Consider the following 19,480-nt stretch of genomic DNA (forward strand, 5'->3'; position numbering starts at 1 on the left):
GAACCCGTGTCCCCTGCATCGGCAGGCGGACTCTCAACCACTGCGCCACCAGGGAAGCCCTAGCCATGTGTTTTGAGAGGCTGTACCCTCAAGAAATGATTCTTCTTTGTTTCCTTCAGATCTACAAATTGCCTTCAGATACTATTTCTTCCTCCATCCTTCCAGTCGAGGAGGCTCTGGCAGCTCCATGAACCTCCTGGAACATCTAGATTTGGCTGTAAGGTGGACCTTTCACTTGCCCTTCGAGATTATGGCAAGAAGACCTGGGACCTCTGCCAAAGGACTTAGGACTCTGATGCTCGCACAGCGTACAGTGCTGAGAGGGCGAAATGGAATGGCCAGGAGCTGGTGATAAGGCACTTCTCCTCACGGGCCCAGAGCTACCCTCCTTCATCCTGGCCCAGACTGGCCAAGTCCGGAAGAATCCCTTGTACATAATGAGGTGGGCACTCAGGAAATACTTGTTGAACTCTGAAAGAACTAAATGAATATTATCAATGTCAATTATGTGTAGCATTTATTTAGTGGACATCTACTGAGTAAATGACGCAGTTTTTTTTTCACAACTCAGCCCCTTTATCTCTCCTGAAGAATTTAGTGTTTATACGCTTAGTGTAGTTCTCTGATTCAGTGCTAAACACTATGTAAGAACATTGTCTTTAACAGGTATGCTCACCTAGGGTATACCTCAGTTCTAAACCCACATTTTCATCACTGATAATGACTTCTGGTTTATATTGCAGCAACTTCATGAAAGTCAAGTTACCTTCCCTAGAGAATGCAACCATCTTCCTGAGTTTGACCATAAAAATGAGGCTAAGGTCTAATTATTACTGGGAACTTTCTTTAAAAAAGAGGGCAGAGTACATTTCCTTTTTATGAGTTCTTACATGATTTATCTGAATGGTGTGGTCATCCTTGATCTACAAGGGAATGGTTTCTGAAAACATGTGGATTCTTTTTTTTTTAATAAATTTATTTATTTAGTTTTGGCTGTGTTGGGTCTTCGTTTCTGTGCGAGGACTTTCTCTAGTTGCGGCGAGCGGGGGCCACTCTTCATCGTGGTGCGCGGGCCTCTCACTGTCGCGGCCTCTCTTGTTGCGGAGCACAGGCTCCAGACGCGCAGGCTCAGTAGTTGTGGCTCACGGGCCCGGTTGCACCGCGGCATGTGGGATCTTCCCGGACCAGGGCTCAAACCCGTGTCCCCTGCATTGGCAGGTGGACTCTCAACCACTGCACCACCAGGGAAGCCCCAGCATGTGGATTCTTTACTATCCAAAATGTCTTTGGAAATGCTCAGAACAGTTTGAAAGCAAGCCCTGTGTGGAAGGATTCAGCAATTATAGCCCAAATTTCCTTTTACTAGTGGAAATAATTGGAAAAATGTAACTCGAGATTAGAGTTTAGAAAACAGAACTAAATAATATCTATTATTCATTATGGAACGGTTCTCTGAATCAGATGTGGCACTGAGCACTTATGCATGTTTTTTCACTTAATGTGCAAAGCAGCTCTGTTAGGTTCAATTATATTATCTCCATTTTACAGAGGAGGGGAAACCATAGCTCATAGAGATAAAATAATTAGAGCAAGAGATAGGATGTAAATCCCAGTCTAAGCAACTTCAAAGGCCTGAATCATCACAGGACATCAGGCACCTCCCAGGGATATGAAACTTATTAAAGTTGTGACTAAAGCATGTCTTCAAAGGGCCAAATAACTCAGAGCATTAGCCATACAACAGGGAAAGAGCCACAAGAGATTTCAGCAACCAAAGACAGAAGAGTTTGGTAACACATTCTTCCCTCATCTTTAAGAAAGTCAAGTCGTATTCTGGCTTGTGGTCATCATGGTTAGTACCAGAGTCAAGCACAGATAAAACTGCATTTCAAAGAAGTGAATGGGGACTTCCCTGGTGGCTCAGTGGTTAAGAATCCGCCTACCGATGCAGGGGACATGGGTTCGAGGCCTGGTCTGGGAAGATCCCACATGCCCCAGAGCTACTAAGCCCGTGCACCACAACTACTGAGCCTGTGAGCCACAACTACTGAAGCCCACGTGCCCTAGGGCCTGCGTGCCACAACTATTGAGCCCGTGTGCTGCAACTGCTAAAGCCCATGTACCTAGAGCCCATGCTCTGCAACGAGAGATGCCACGACAATGAGAAACCCGTGTACCGCAACGAAGAGTAGCCCCTGCCTGCCACAACTAGAGAAAGCCCATGTGCAGCAACTAAGACCCAACACAGCCAAAAAAAAAAAGTGAATGGGACTGCTTATTCGCCAAACAGGCAAATCCAGGTGCTTTGTATTTCCACCGGAAATAGTTCAGTTATTCTGTCTCATGGGACTCAATTCCATGAAACAAATTTGTAGCATTGCAAGATTACACCTGATTATACTCATAGCTGCCAGAAGGAATAAGGAGATAATGGTCAAATTGGTATGGTCAAGTTGGACAACAAAAGGTTTTATGGACTTGCCATATCTATCATTACACAGTTTTAGCTTCTCAAAATGGAAACATCTCAGACACAGAATAGTCAAGACCAGAAATCCTTGTCAAATTCTAAATCCTCTAATAACATCAAAAGAAATAGAAAAATTAATTTGAGGACCAGAATTTCAGGCTCTACTGTATACAGTAAATACAAGACAATCATAATCATTTTAATTAATCCTTACATCTAGCCCAGAGGATGTTCAAAAGTCAGATGTCTTTTTAAAGAAATAAAAAATGAATTTCATTCCCCTTCCACAACTCCAGTCTTCATGTGTGCCAGCCTGTCTGCCAAAGATCAGACAAAGTGAAGTGATATGAGGTCAGTTGCCCACTGTAAAAACCAAGCTGAAATAAAACTATGACACCTGTGAAAGGGTAAGCAAACTTCACTTCCACCAGCTCATTGGATCTCAGCCCTGGCTAAACATTAGAATCCCCCAGGAGACTAAATAAATCCTGATGCCCAGGCCACACCCAAGACCAATGACATCAGAATTTCCAGGGATAGGACACAGGCATTGGTATTTTTCTAATTTATTTAGTTAGCTTCCCAGGTGATTTCAAAAGGCAGCCAAGATTGAAAACCATTGCATTAGGGAAAATGCCAGAAGGAGAGACCAATATCAGATCCTCCTCTGGGGCTGCTTCTAGGCTCCATGAAAGTTAGCTGAACTTGGTGGTAAGAATCAGCATCCTTGCCTAAAGATTCACTTCAGGCCAACTTGAGTTTACCTACCAGATGCAAAAACCACATGCCTGACCTCGAGGAGCTTGTACTCAGTTATAGAATGTGATTTGTAACCACCAATAACTGATCATGACCAAAAGTGATGAGGGCAGTCATATTTGTGTCCTCAAAACAGCAAACCACAGTGGGGATACAAAGGAAAGACATTCCTGGGGAAGATGGTCAGCAGAAGAGCTATCTAACCACGTTCATGGAAGAGACAGTGTCTAGAGAAAGGTGCTCCCGGGGCAGGAACTGTGTAAGCAAAGCCCCAGAAGTGCAGAATCACAGTTCTGTGATTCCCAGTATTTGCCTCTAGGATTCCAGTTGCCTGACAATTACTGTCAGACACCGCAATGATCACTTCACACACGTCCTTCCCCAAAAGGGAATGGTTAAAATCACATTTTTGTAGAAACTTCCTGCTGCACGGAACCTGATGAGGTCACAGAGCTATCCCTCAGGCCTGTCTAGGTCTTTATTAATCTCATAAAAGAGAGATTTCACAAAGCAGGAAGCTCATTTTTAGTTTACAGATTTAAGAAGGGAGCCTGCCTGACTGGTGAAAATGTCAGTCAACTCCCGTCTTCAAAAATAAGCTGAAATGAGAGGGCAGAGGCATCTAGAAGGTTGTAACCCACCTTGGAAAACTGGGCAGAGTCTACAATAGAATGAAAACCTGATAATGAAAGTGAATCTGTGGTAAAAAGCTTAAGTGATTAATTTATTCTTCAGAATACACATCACATTTCACAACGATAATTTCATAGGCTGACCTTTATGAAAAGAGTTTGATAGGCCTGACAGTTATTTGCTCAAAGCCATATGATATTTCACAAGCAGAATTTTTAAATATAGACTCATCAGTATTTTGGGTAAGGATGGCTTTGTGCGTTTTATAGTAAGTGCAGTCACCCAAGGGTATGTACATAAATCATGCATCTGAAGGGCTTTGATGGTTTCATCTATCACTTGTTGAATGTTCTGGGTTGCTCAGATGCTAAAGATAGTTTTACTCCTGCCCCTGATTACCTATACCCAATAAAACAGCGACAACTCATTAATCAGTCTCCAGAATCACTGGACAAGCTGCCACCAACCAGAATTTTCATTAACTCAGATGACAGAAGGGGGACCGATATGTACATTCATTATCCACATAATTGCTGGTTTGAAAGAAGTGCTGAGTATTCTACTGTTTTTCTATTAAATGGGCCCATTGGTGACTGGTGAAATATTCCCCTACTACCAGGAAGCTGAGGGTCTATGAAAATGCAGAGGAAGAAAGCCCCTAAACACCATAAGGATGGAATTCTTGCTGTTGGTTAAGTGAGGGCAATCTGAACTTTGACATCGGTGGTCTCTGCATGACCTTGAACCAGTAGCTTAGGTGTTCTGAGTTTCCTCATCGATAAGAGTAACAGCACTTATCCCACAGATTATTTTGGGCATGAAATGGATTAATATACATAGAACAACTGATCCACTACCAGGCAGAAGGCCCAAGGTATGTGCTCAGGAAGTAGCCACCAACGCTGTTAATAATCAGTTCTTTTCCATGACAGGTCACCTCCATAGCTCAAAGCATTTCTTTGTAGTGCTGGACCTTGGTTTGGAATGTTGGGCTGCTTCCCATGAAATGGAAAAGGGAAATCTTAAACATATATATGATACATATATATCTATCTATGATACAAACAGATATATGATACATATATATCTAAAATGGGTATATAACTACATATATATCTGTGCTTGTGTATATATGTACAAATATACTTAGTATGTATATAAATACATACACACACCATCATGTCTGATGGTGATAAATAAGACTGATAAATAAGACTTAAAAGGAGAGAGAAGATCTTCATAACAACTCATGGATTTTCCTAAATTAGGAACATTTAGAAAAATGTTGTTGCCCTGCAACTAACAGTGACATAATAAATGTGTGTGTGTGTGTGTGTGTGTGTGTGTGTGTGTGCACATTGTGTGTTGAAGGAAAAGGAGATAACATTTGTTAGGGAGAAAGGATGGAGAGGGCAGTGTTAGGGCAGTATGTAAGGAAGAAGGAGAGTAATTTAGGTAACTTGAAAACTGTGGCAAGAGGCTTACAACCTGCAGCTAAGAATGCTCTAATTCTTTAAAAACTATTAACCTAATACTGTTCTGTTCTTATTAAAGATACAGCTGAACAAACATATGATAATTAAAACACACAAAAATGATTAAAAGTCTTTGGTCATAACTGTGTGTCAACTGAAAGCCTCATCTAAAGCTCATAGCCTGTATCGGCAATTGGCTAGGGACACATCTTCCCAGTATTCATTATCTAAGCAGTGTAATGACCTGGTGCATAAAGCTGAGATTATGCAGAAGATACAGGTCAATGTTAGAATAGTCAATGGCTGCAGGTCTAATATCCAGATTCCAGAACAACTGTCAGAGTTGCATATGGATTTCCCAACCTTGGGTCTTCAAGTCCCTTTGCTGATGAGATAACTAGAGAGGCTGTAATATAACAAGGAAAGGAGAATTTGGATTCTTCAGACCAAATGCTTGCTGGAGAGACTTGAGGACCTTTTTTAAGTTTTAATTCTTGAATTTTATTTTATTTTATTTTTATACAGCAGTTCCTTATTAGTCATCAATTTTATACACATCAGTGTATACATATCAATCCCAATCACCCAATTCATCACACAACTACCACCACCTTCCGCCGCTTTCCCCCCTTGGTGTCCATACGTTTGTTCTCTACATCTGTGTCTCAATTTCTGCCCTGCAAACCGGTTCATCTGTACCATTTTTCTAGGTTCCACATATATGCATTAATATATGATATTTCTTTTTCTCTTTCTGACTTTGATGAAGGTGCATTATACATTGTATAATCATAGATACTGCCTCCTAAACCATGGCCCTTTTCAGAACAGAAGGGTGTTTCTCTGAGCACTGCCCTTTAACATGGAGAACTAAGGATTGCATTCAGGTGCACTTCTGAAGAATAAGGCTGAGTTTTTATCTCACCTCTGACCTTTTCTAAGTTAGTTACCTAACCTCTCAGAGTCTCAGATCTCTCATCTGTATAATGGGGATAACTGTACTGATCTACCAAGATTGTTGTGAGGATTAGAAGTGGCACATAATATGTCAGGCACAATTACAGGTATCCAAGAGATAGTAGCCAATATTATTAACTTAAATGTATACTTCAATTCAGTTGGTGTCTAACCATTTTAATCTAAATTGTAATATCCAACATGATATAAACATTTTTTAGGCACAGAGCAAATGACAATGTTTGGAGTAGCTAAATTAATTGCACTTCCTGGTAAAATTTCATTTGAACAGGAGGTGAGAGGGGTGGGTGCAGGGAAGGGGAGTGGTTCAACTAATAAGCCATGATTCAATGAGCATTGGAATTTTCAGGTTGCTGGAATAGGTTTAGGAAATTGTTATATATCTTTCTCAGAGAGAGAGTAGGAGAGAAATAGCAACTGATGTACATCCTTTCAGATGCTTTTTTTTTTTTCTGCCCAAAAGAAGCTAATCATCAGGAAAATTTCAAATTGAGTGCCTCTGAGGAAAGATCAAACAGATGCTGTGTTCATGGTCTAGATTCTATGTGACTTTGGACAAGTCACTGACACCCTCGGGTTGGTGCTGGGAACTTCTTTGCTATAATTTGGACCTCAGAAAATCTCCATTTTTTTTTAATTAACTCTAGTTAATAAATAGAATCTCTAGTCCTAAATATATAGGAAAAAATGTGGGTTTTTTGAGTTAGTACTAGAGATGAAAAGGTTTTACACCTGGCTTTAAAAAGTTATGAAACCCCACATTTTAATTATGCTTTATTTATAGTCAGTTGTCTGGGAGAGGTGAAATGGAAAATTTAGAGAAAATGATGCTACACAATCCTATAGTCTGAACAGTGATCACTTTTCCTAGGAATTAAAACCTTCCACTACTACCTACCCATAAGACGTCGGCCCCTGTTTTTGTGAAAGCCACAGTCATAGCTGTGAATGCCACTGCCCACGGTTATAAGAAGCAAAGGTAAACTTGATGAGAAAAGAGGGGACATTATTATTCTTGCTTGGTTCAATTTGAATGTCTTCAGCATTACAGAGGAGACATGAGAGAATACAGACTCTTAAACTTAGGATGGATAACATCATGAACATTCTGTTACATAGCTTGGCTGTCTTTTACAAAGTATAAGCATTTCAAAATATGATTTTTGGGGCTTCCCTGGTGGCACAGTGGTTGCGAGTCCGCCTGCCGATGCAGGGGAGGCGGGTTCGTGCCCCGGTCCGGGAAGATCCCACATGCTGCGGAGCGGCTGGGCCCGTGAGCCATGGCCGCTGAGCCTGCGCATCCGGAGCCTGTGCTCTGCAACGGGAGAGGCCACAACAGTGAGAGACCCGCACATCGGAAAAAAAAAAAATATATATATATATATATATATATATATGATTTTCTCTTGGCTATACTGGCAGGGCAGGGAAAGAAAGTTGGCTTTTTGTTTGTTATCTTTCACTATTATGCCACTTCATACTGTCAGCATTTTCCTCTTAGGATCTTCCTGCCATCTTTAAATTGCTATAGTCCAAGAAAACATTTGTTAGAATTACATCTAAAATAAGAGTGATTAGGTCCTGAGTGATGGCCTGAGAAGATTTCCTATGGGTAAAGCTTATGAAATTTTTTATAGGGACCGGGCATATATATGAAGAACATTTTTAAAGGTATCTTCAGTTTCATGGTTAAATGTTGAGTAGAGAAAGTTGCCCAGTAAGTGAATTCTAATGAGTGGAAAGGGCTAGATACCACACTACCCAGATGATGAATGACAGGCCATAGACAAGCAGCAAGCACAGACTGATGGACACTATCATTTGGAGCCTACAATGGACCTCCACCAACTTCCAAACGGTCAGACATAGATAGCATCCCTCTCCAGGGGTCCGATGGTCCAGGCTGCCCTCAGCAATCTCCTATGCCACTGCCAATGCCTCTTCCTCAGCAGGATGAAGTTCTCCCCATTCTCTATAGCTCGGATTGGTCAGGTCACTGGCAGGCCCTGAGGAAGCCCTGATCACAGCAGCCAAGCTCCGAGCTGCACAGAGCAGTTTGTTTATGGGTGGCAGTGACAGGTAAACCACAGTGTCCCCTCCTTCAGTCTAATGGGGTGAGTTGAAAGATTCGGCTGTCAGACCAGTGTGAGGCCTCATTTTTCTTCCCTGCCGCATAGGGTGCCCCTTGCTGCAGCCAACATTTGATTGTGAGTAATTTGTCAGGGATGGCTGTACAATGGAAATGGAGAAATGGATTGCCAATTACAGCTGGTCTTCTCCGACTGCTTGGCAGACGAGGGCCTTTCTGCAGGGCTGACAGCCCTAGAGCACAGTGTATTTAGCCTGAGAGGGAAGGAACCCATTCTCAACTGAGTTTTAAAGATGAGGAAGGGGTCAAGGTGACTCATTTTTGTATTTACTTGCTGACGTTTGTCCTGGCCTTCTTGGCAAGCGCCATGGGAGGGAAAGCCAGTCTGAGGTTTGCTTTTTATTCTGTCCATTTAAAAGGCTTTGTACTTCTGATTTCAGTCTTAGCAGCACAAGTGAAAGGTGTGAAAGAGTTCATTCCATACTTCACACTGAAAAAGCCCAAAGGGAAGTATATCTCTGACTCCCTCTGAGATGTTTAAAACATGCTGATGGTGGGCAAATGGCAGGCATGCCATCATTTTTTTCCTCTTATTTCCAAAAGACAATATGCAATTGCACATTGATAACTATCACGAAATAACTTGCTACTTACCCCCTCATGGAAGAGATGAGCTTTTGCAATTTTAAAATTGTCCCAAAGGAAGAGGTCAGTAAATGAAGAAATGTCTTTAGCTGTCAAGCCCTGTGTGTCTCATAATCAGATTTGCTTTCAGATGGTGAATGAAATGGACACAATCACATTTTGCACTTGTAGAAAATCATTGCCAAACTGACATCAATACTTATAATTCTAAGAAATCTCATGGTCCCTCAGAAATACCTGAGCTACAACTTGTGAACGGCTGCACTATTAATTTATTCTCAAATTACATGACCTGCTCATGTGTGGGGACAGGAGTAGGTAAAATAGGTCTGCTTTAGTGGGAAAATCTCATTGTCATTATCTTGTAAAGAACAGCTGAAAAATGGACGCAATTATTCAATAACAAGAAGATTAACAAAGAAAATCTTATCCTAAAATTTTCCTAGCAGCTATATTAAAACTGTTTGAGATACAGATGCACACATATCACATTCTCTCATATCTATACACAAGAGCACACACACACATAACAGGTGATATATTTTCTATTATATATAACATATATGTATATACATATAAACAGATATATACACACACATAGAGAAAATATATAATACCTATGAGATATAAACAATAAGTAATAATAGAAAAGTATTAGCTTGCAATGATAGATTCTAAAGAAATTTAAAAGCTACGGATTATTTGTGAAAGAAATGGGCAATAATTAATTAGATGCTCATTTAAAGTCATGGATATCCCCAAAATCATTTTTTAAAGAAAAAATTCATATTTTTCTTTAAACCAGTACACATACATAGGTACAAACATGTAATTATGCTTTAAAATATATACTACTTCTCATCCAGTACCTTAAGCATATAAGGGCTTTAGTATAGATATATGCATACAGATATATGCATTTGTTTATACACATATGTATATGTGCATACATACATATATGATATATAGTGCATAGCATATGCTATACAGTAAATATGTATGTATAAATAAATATACTGTATATAATATATATGCATATATATGTGTATATATGTATGATATTTATGTATGTACACAAACATATATGTAAATAAATGGTTTAACACACATATGTCTGTTTGTTGAAACTGTGACCAGCTCACCAGAAGAAAATCTGGGAGAACTTCTAAAAATAATCTGGAAGTGGGAAGGCCTTCCTAAGTTGGAAACCATGAAGACAAAGACTGATAAAGTTGATTACATTTATAGGCTTATATATTCAGTGAATATTTTTTTTTGAAAATGCACAAGAAATTCAGCAATGGTTGCCTCTCAAGAGTGATACTGGCAGTTTCAGGTGGGAAGAGATTTTTTTAAACTTTATGACCTTTTATACTGCTTTATTGTTTTTTGCCATATGCATACATTATTTTAATGATAAAAGCACACCTTTAAAAAATGTCCCTCCATCTCTTTTTCTCTTTGGTAATGTTAGGCCATATCAGTGTTCAGATGCTCTAGCCACATTTTTTCACTAGTCCTCTAAAGTCTGGGGTGGTGATCATGACCCTCTCGTCAGTTATTAGTCAAAGCAAAGTGGGGACCTGTGTGATTCATTTCAGTGTCATGGGTATTCATTCACTATCCATACTAGACATTAAGGGGACAGGGCTGCCAGCTGGTAACTCAGAGTCTAAACACTAGTGAATCGCTAGGTTTGGAAGTGGGGATGAAAAAATGAATAAGTGCTTCTAATGACTGGCTTGATAGAAAAATCCTGAGGTACAGCGATCTGTCACTAGGCACTTTGCTTATCCACTCTGAGTCATGCAACAGTCTTAGGGATGGTCCTCTAAGAGGAAAGATGACCACTGGCAGGAACATTACCCTAGGATAGCTGCAAGAGGATCAATGCAAACACCAAATCCTGGCTCTCTATAATAAAAGAGAAAGATTTATTTGCATGTACTATAAGAAAGGAAGAAAAAAATTCCTAGAATGAAATATAAAGACTCTAACTTATTATGTTGTCTGTGTTCAAAACCTGTTGTTTCCTGTTTGATATTTTTGGAACATATAATTCATGTTCTCAATGAGAAAATACTATACATTTTAATTCTGTTGTCTGGACAAGACTCAAAGTGATTTGATTTATAACAAATATAGAGCACAGAGCATATTTTTAATAGGAAATTGTGTACATTCATTTAACAGGAATTTATTCTTGAACATTCATCGGACACTGTGCTGGGAGCTGGGGACTTAGGCGTGAGCAAAACCAGATACTAACACTGATAAAATAAAACCCCAGTAAACGTATGCTGCAGTTGTAATGAGTGTTGTGAAAGAGAACCATATAGGTGTTACAGAAACAAACTATAATTGATTCCTCCAAGGATTTCTATGGAAACGGACAAGAATTAGAAATGTAACAAATGATACAATTATTTATTCATTCTCAATATACTGATTTTAGTTTCCACTGATGTGTCTGCAAATTTTGCAAGAAGTATAGTACAAAAAATGTAAACACAATTGACGTAAGATCTAAATGTCTAAATATACTGGCTGACAACTAATAATAGGTCACTGTACTGATGCCTGAAGAATGCCATACTTTCAAATTTTTCAGGATTCAGGATTATAAAGGCATTTTAATAAAGCAGATACTATAAAAATCACCAACTATTCTTGCCAAATAGAGACTATCATTTTTCAAAAATATTTACTGATTCTGTGTAGAATCAAAGTGCTCCAGAATTAAATTACCTATGAGTGACCTGTTTGATTTAATTTGACTTTCTTTCCCCCTTGAGCAATGATATCTAGAAGGCCATCATAATTCAATGCCCTCTTCTTGCTACATAAAAGAATCATAGTCAGACACGTGGAATACAAGGCACACTAAATTTCCAATCTCCTTTGTAGTTAGGTTGGTCATGAGACCAATTTCCCTCCAATGAAAGGGAGATGAAAGTGATAAGTGCTACCCTGAGTCCAGGGACCATCAGATAGGATGTGTGCCCATCCTACGTGTTTCTTTCATTAGAAATGAGAAAGGTAACCATATGAGAACAATGCCTTATGAAAGGCAGAACGACTCCTTAACACCACCGCAGATTAATGTTGCCTTGAATGATAGAGTGGAACAAATCCTTCCCAAGCAGAATGCTCACTTTGGAACTATTTGCACAGAAAGAAATCAACATCTATATACACTAAGCCACTCTGTTTTGGAGCCTCTTTGTTACAGCAGCTTAGCTTTACCCTAGCTAATATAGTCTCTTGCAAATGCATTTCAAGATGTTTTCTTAAAAATAGAATCATTGACTACAAAGGATTTGACATGAAAATCATTGTCCTAAAGAGCTAAACATACTTGATTTCTCTAAGAGCTTTCAGAATTATTTTTGATTTCCTTTCTAAAGAGAGCTGAGCTATGTTTATTTAAAGTCACCCTTTAGATACAAGTATGTATAAGGAGCAAATAAAAAGGAGTGTCATTCAAGACTGGATGAGAAAAATGAGCGAGCGCATGGAAATTATTCCACTGATCAGATGGAAAGTGTGGCCCATTCTTAGGCAGTTCTTTAGGGAGAGCATTCCATTACTGCTCCCAGTTTTCAACGTGGCTGAAAGATATTCCTAGGGTTCCTGTTAAATGGATAGGCTTTGTAACTTACTGAAGTGGTTTTCCTATTTCCTTAAAAGACTTACTGCTTTGATACTTCTATAAGAAAAGCCATTTTTAAAATGTAACATAATAATATATGGCAGCTTCTGAGGATGGGGTGACTTGGAATTCATTTCTGCATTCTAGTCCTAAGACAAATTTTTACCTTGACACAGTTGCAAAGAGGTAGACATGCAGACCTCGGAAACAGTAATAAAGTTGTAATCTTTATTACTTTTTGAAACACTTAATCTTTTAATGAAGTCCTAAAATTGTTCAATTTGAACAGAACACCAGGGAGAATGACACTGGTTTCTGCAGTACCAGAAGGCTAGGTTTCCAGGATTTTCATTTCTTTTGGCAGATCCCCTGGGGGAATCCTGCCCGTGGGTCTCACTGTCATTTTTTTTTTTTTTTTGCGGTACGCGGGCCTCTCACTGTCGTGGCCTCTCCCGTTGCGGAGCACAGGCTCCGGACGCGCAGGCTTAGCGGCCATGGCTCACGGGCCCAGCCGCTCCGCGGCATGTGGGATCCTCCCGGACCAGGGCACGAACCCGTGTCCCCTGCATCGGCAGGCGGACTCTCAACCACTGCGCCACCAGGGAAGCCCTCACTGTCATTTTTATGTAAGCTGAACTAGCATATTTTGTTGCTAGGTGCTTGAAACTCTCTTCCAGCGCAAAGGTAGTACTTTTGGTTTCTTAGTTTGATGCATTTTTATTATTAAAGACTCATGTAGTTTAGAGAGAGTAAAAGGGGAGTTTGTACCACATTTTGTGGGATGAATGTATAAATGTGTACATGTGTGACTGAATTTGCTAGAACTGTCTATTCAAATGGTAAGCACTCAGAGGATTAGAAACAATAGCTATAATTTCATTGTCTGTTAAACTCTTTCTCCAGTGCTTCATAAGGATCAGTTCATAAAATATTATTCAAATGTGATAGAATTAAGATGGGTTTGTCCCCCGCACTGTATTTTCCCAAAGGGAAGTAAGGTATGCTGATGCTAATGTTACTTCCCTTTGAGGGCCAGCAATTAACTCAAGGATTGCCAAGAACAATAACACTTCCTACAGCGGGAATAATGTTCCCAGGACAAAAAAACACAGGATGTCATAGAAGGGAATTTATGAGAGAAAAAAGAGTCATCATTAGACCACCTGAAAGGAAGTTTTCAAAGCAAATGGAAATATCAAAGGGAAGAGAAGAAAGCCAGAGGGAGGAGGGGAGCTTTCAGGGGGATGAAAGGGAGGGGCACACATTTTTGTCAATTTTGCTCTGGTTTCCAAATGCATTACATAAGATAACTCTTCCAGCAAGCCCAGAATTGCACAGCCATGGTTGTCACACCCTCTGAAACCTGTCAGCATTTAAACCTGACAGAGGGCATGCCCTTAGCATTGCCATTGCAGAACGCTTTGGTTTTTTTCCAAGTCATGTCTGTGAATTTAGACATATGTAGTGATAAAAATATTTGCCAAGTATATATAAGGTTAACAAAACATCACGTAGATCTCCTTTTTTTTTACCAGTTAGAAGCAGAAGAGCGAACTTGAATGCAAATGAGGGAGGATTCAATTAGAAAGTTGTGTTCTGGCAGCATTTCATGGAAAGCAGAGGGAGACCGGGTGATCTGATAGAAACAGGCCTTCCACGTTGATAACAGAAATCTAATGAATAAATATGGGAGCTGTTTTCACTAAGTTATGCTGCACTTAAATTTTTCCCACAGATTTCCAGCCAATAACTCAATGTCTGAAATTCCTTCCTCTCTAAAAACACCATCTTGTACCTGGAAAGGAAGATTGAAGTGTTTTTTTTTTTTTCCTCCAGAAAGAATATTTTCTCCATTACTCAAGGGATACACTTTTCCACCTGGACTTCATTTCTGTTAACTATATCGACTCTCATAAAATAGACGAAAATTCTTTTTGCTGTTCACTTCTCAGTAAAAATTCCACTGCTATGCATCATGTCTAGCCTCTTGTGTTAAACTTATTAGCACCAGAGTATCCAAGTTGGGCTCAAAGGGCAGAAGGCACACGCAAGATCTGAAATGTTCATCAGGGAAGTTCAGCTCTATCCCTCTGAGTCCGGTTTCGTGGCCAAATCAAACCTTTAATTGGGATCTGGGAGTTTAAAGACCCCGTAAGCCTCATCTGGATCTCTTTTTCCAAAAGTAACACAGGCCTTGCTTTGGTATTTTACCAAATGTGGCTTTTCAACCTGAGTGTAAGCAGGCGGTCTGGTGCCCTGTGGAACCATCCGGGAAACATTACATTGGGGCAGCAACAGCGGTGGCTGAAAATCAGACTGGAAAATTCTGGCTCCTCGTCCAGGGAAACCTGAGAGCGGGCGGGGCCTGCTCCCATTGTATTTCTCCCTTAAATTGGGCTGAGTCACACGGCAGATACTTTTCAGTCTGTGTTCTGCAAAAAGGTACAGATGGTTTTGTCTCCAAAAGGCTAGGATTAAGGAGAGGCTGGGAGAGTAACTGGTTTCCGCCATGGTCTCCAGTGTCCCGGAAATACCGTTGTGCTCGGATCCTTGCAGACGTGCTTGGAGTATGGTGATGATTCCACAAAATGGAAATGCTTACTGTTGACATTGCCCTGGTATGAGATCATCTTGGTAATTAAATAACCCAAACCCCTTCCAAAGATGGCTCTACCATAGTCAAAATTTTTGTTCTGATAGAAGAATTAGAGTTACATTGAGTTTTGGGGACATAAATCTAAAAGTGAAGGTCAATCCAAAGCAAAGAGGTATCTGAGAAATTACAGCAGATGGGGAGGGGGCTGGGACTAGGACATGTCAGGAAAAGTCGGGATAGGGCCTCAGAGCAACAGGTACCTCCCTGAGAGACCATCATCCCATGGGCTATGATAAATAACAAAGCGTTTTGTTTTGTTTTGTTTAAGTGAAGTAGAGTGCTGTATTTATCTTGGTTTTCTTTTTTAAGAAAACTTTATTGGAGTATAGTTGATTTACAATGTTGTGTTAGTTTCAGATGTACAGTAAAGTGAATCAGTTATACATATACCCAAAGAAGACATACAGATATGGTATTGGTATTCTAAATGAACAAATTCTTGAGTTTTCATTTCCCCTTGTGAAGGTGGGCACTGCCATGCTTACAGATATCATTCCTAGTTTGAGAATGTTTTTTAGGAGCACATTTGTTTTTCCTAAAATAGAGATGTTTGCCCACTAAGAAAATACCAACCAGGTAGCTTTCTCTGCCTGTTATCTTGCCAATCAACAATTCTGCTTCTTGTATCATCAGTTAGGCAACAATTGGGGTTATAATCATTATTGTCGTCATCAAACAGCAATTATTTCCTGAGCTTCTCCGGGAGACACAATGCTAGATGGTGGGTGTGTGTAGAACATGCACAAGTGAATCCCTGCTCATGAAAAAAGCTCCGGATTGGCTATGAACACAGGATATATTTTTTAAAAAAATCTATGGAACAATATGAAGAGGCAGTTGTTAATTGTCCAGATTACAAATGCTGAAAGAGTTCAAAAGATGTAATGACCGTCAAGATTTGGCATATTCAAGGAAGACTTCTCAGAGATCAAGCTTCAACCTATATACGTGTGTGTGGTGTGTTTTTGTTTGGGGATTGGGGTAGAGAATAGTGGTGGTGATGGTGTGTGTGAGTGTGGTGCTTGTGGGTGTGTTATAAGGAAGGGGCACAGAATTGGACCTGGGAAGGCACATGCCAGGTTCTGAGACTCATCAGCTCATTTGCGTGTAAGAGAAAATGTGTCCACAATGGGTGGATGTCAAGAAATTTCTCAAACTATATTCTGGAGAAAACACTAGTCCTAAGAAAGTTTGAGAGAAGAATCATTTCTATGGACAATTAACCCTAGGAAATACTACAAAGTATATTCCCCCTTTTCAAGATGCAAAGGCAAAGGTACATATAAAATTCTTGGCACAGCAACTCACATCCTCAAGAAGAGATTCTTTTTCCCCTCTTCACAAATTTTGAAAGCGCTCGTTTAGGGAGATGCATAAATTGCCTATTGTTCAGCATAGAAAGAGTCTACAAGTAACAGAATATGATCAAAGGCCCCTGAGCAGATGCAAAACATGCACCAAGCGTTAGTTTAGAAAAATTCATGTAGTGAGGTTTAGAATATGGAATAAGAAGGCAAGGCCTGGAACCAGGAGACTGCTCTGAATATTGGCTCGTAACCCACCAAGCATGACTTACAAAGTGTTGGGAGTATTATTTGCCTGCTTTTAATTTTTTTTTTTTCTTTTTAGCTGTGGACCACTTTCTTCAACTAAAGTATTCTTTCAAATGCCAATAAGTAAAGATAAAAGTAAAATTGATCTAGATAATAGAGGAGGCGAAACTAAGTTCTGAATAAGAGCAAGAAAACAACTGATCCATAAAATATGAGTACTTAGGAGCGAATCAAGGGCTGATCAGAAAGCTATAGTTTCATAAGGGACATATGGCATAATTTTCAAGTTGCAAAATGCTAAATAGTTCATAAAGAGACCTGGAGTAATGTAAACATTATTAAAGATCTCATGGAGCTAAAAATAATTCTAGGTCTCAAGCACAGGTGCATCTAACCAAAGACAACATGGCACCTGACTTTGCAGGTATCAGCCTCACTTTGAAATTTACTCAGAAACTAGAGGGGAAGAGAGATGAGTAGCCAGGACTTGAAAACTATATTCTTTGACCTAGCTTTGTGAAAACTGACTGAGCTCATGTGGTGGAAACCCTCCAAGGCTGTGACATGACTCCCTATCAGTGCCTTTCTCAACAGTCTTCAATATTCCCCTCCCACCCAACACAATGCTGTACTGACCTGGTTATTATACACTGAGCCATGTTACTGTAAGGAGGAATCCCGGTCCTTCAGGGATTGAAATTAACCAAGGGCCACTTTAGTTTTGATTTAGTTTCTACTATGCTCTCTCAGCCTTCCATTTTAGTGTTCCTCCTCAACTTCCTTTACTTTTCTATTTCCTTTTCCTGCCATTTCCCCCTTTCTTAATGCATCGTGTTAAATTCAGCTTCTGTAAGTCTTTGTACATTACCACAGGATTCTCAGAGACACAATGGACATCGACAATATGACACAGGATTGGTTTTGGCACTTGGGTTTTTGCTCGTTTTTTTATCAAGGAAAATCAAGATTGTCATGAGAGAACATTTTCAAAAATCAGAACCATCTCTGTGGTGGACTCTGATTTGCTTTTAGACAAGGTGAAATGAAGATCTGGGTGCTTGACCAAGTAAAACTTTGCATGTAATACTTCCTTTAAGCAAATATATAAGTAAGAGTTATAACTGGGTATCTGTGAGGCAGAAAGAGTGGCCATGATGGGGATAATGGTGCAGATGGTCCAGCTTAGCCCACCAGCCCAGTGTCCAATGTGTTTCCACAAAGACAGGCTATAGTGGAATCCAGAGAGAAAAAAGCACGCCTTAAATTTTTAAATAATGTCACCAAATCTTTCCCCATTTAATTTGATTCAGGCCTCCATTTTCCACTTTATTCTCACTAAAACCTTCAAAAAAAAATACCACATTAAGAGGAAATAAGTCTCCTACCTTTGATATCACTTTAGCTATCCTTCCCCTATAGTGATGAAGTTAAATAATTTTTAACATTTGTGCATATTTTATTTTTCATCTAAGAGTCTCCATGTGAGAAGTCTGAGCTCAGAAATGCTGTAATCTATTTTGCTTGATCAGAAAACCCTAAAACGAAAAACTCTGTTTTACCTGAATGTGTAAAACAGATTTATTAACGGCCTGAGATAAAAAGCATAGGGATATGTCATTGTAGGTAGAAGAATATTTAGAGAGCTTTAGTCTAGTGAAAACAAGTAATGATAAAAACATTTTGCTTCCATCTGTGAGTGAAGCAGCCACTACTTAAAACAATCTATCAATACCAGGAAAAAAAATTGCATCTTATTAAAAGTATTTGTTTTTATTGTCACATATTTGGTTTTTTTAATTTAAATATACAGACATATACATGTGTGCATTCTAACACTTCTATTATTTTGTAATTCACAACAAAATAATGGTAATGTTAGGTTTTATATGCATTATGATTCATCTAACAGAAAAACCTGACTTTATTAAAGAAAATACTATTAGAGGTCAGATCCTACTAGAGCAAAATTTTCACCTAACAAAAGACGTTAAGCCACAGTGCATCTAATCATTGCACATGGTATGCAATACAACTAAATTCAACAACACAAAATATCCAAATAGCCTCTCGAGATTCCTCAATGGGATTTGACCTGCATTTTGAGTCTCTTTAAATCACAGCAAACTATATCCATCAGAGAACCTCTTATTTTTCCTGTTAACCTTGATTTTAACAACAAAATAAAGAAATATAAACATTACCAAAAGATAGATCACTTACCATAAATGCCTGTTGAGATGCAGGGAAATGCCTGTGAATAAAACACAAAAATAACGATAAATTTTAAAGGCACGATTCTGCTCGAACCTGACAGCATCTATTTCAACATCTGTTTTGCTTGATAATGGGATGCCCTCTACCCACATACTCTGAGCTCTCAACCCCACTCAGCTGGAATAGGAGACATCCTGGAAATGGCATATTTGATTAACTGAAAAATTTTCTTTACCAGCAATTAGGCCAGCTCACAAAACCCAACAGTTAAATTTACAGGAATCTTGGGAACGAACTGTTAAACAATTATTAAGAAATTAAATCACATAAACCTTCAATGAGCTAAGTCATATCTA

The 19,480-nt window shown here is 39.4% G+C and overlaps 1 protein-coding gene across 2 annotated transcripts in view; it reads right to left on the reverse strand.

Annotated features, from left to right (window-relative positions):
• MACROD2 (mono-ADP ribosylhydrolase 2) overlaps positions 1-19,480 on the reverse strand; it is a 2,000,643-nt gene that overhangs the window by 584,387 nt on the left and 1,396,776 nt on the right. For both annotated transcript variants that reach the window (XM_073792642.1, XM_033840110.2), the window contains exon 7: positions 19,131-19,161. In XM_073792642.1, coding sequence (XP_073648743.1) covers positions 19,131-19,161 — 31 coding nt within the window. The remainder of the gene's footprint in view (positions 1-19,130; positions 19,162-19,480) is intronic.

This window comes from Tursiops truncatus, chromosome 15 (assembly GCF_011762595.2).
Source record: "Tursiops truncatus isolate mTurTru1 chromosome 15, mTurTru1.mat.Y, whole genome shotgun sequence".
NCBI classification, from domain to species: Eukaryota; Metazoa; Chordata; class Mammalia; order Artiodactyla; family Delphinidae; genus Tursiops; species Tursiops truncatus.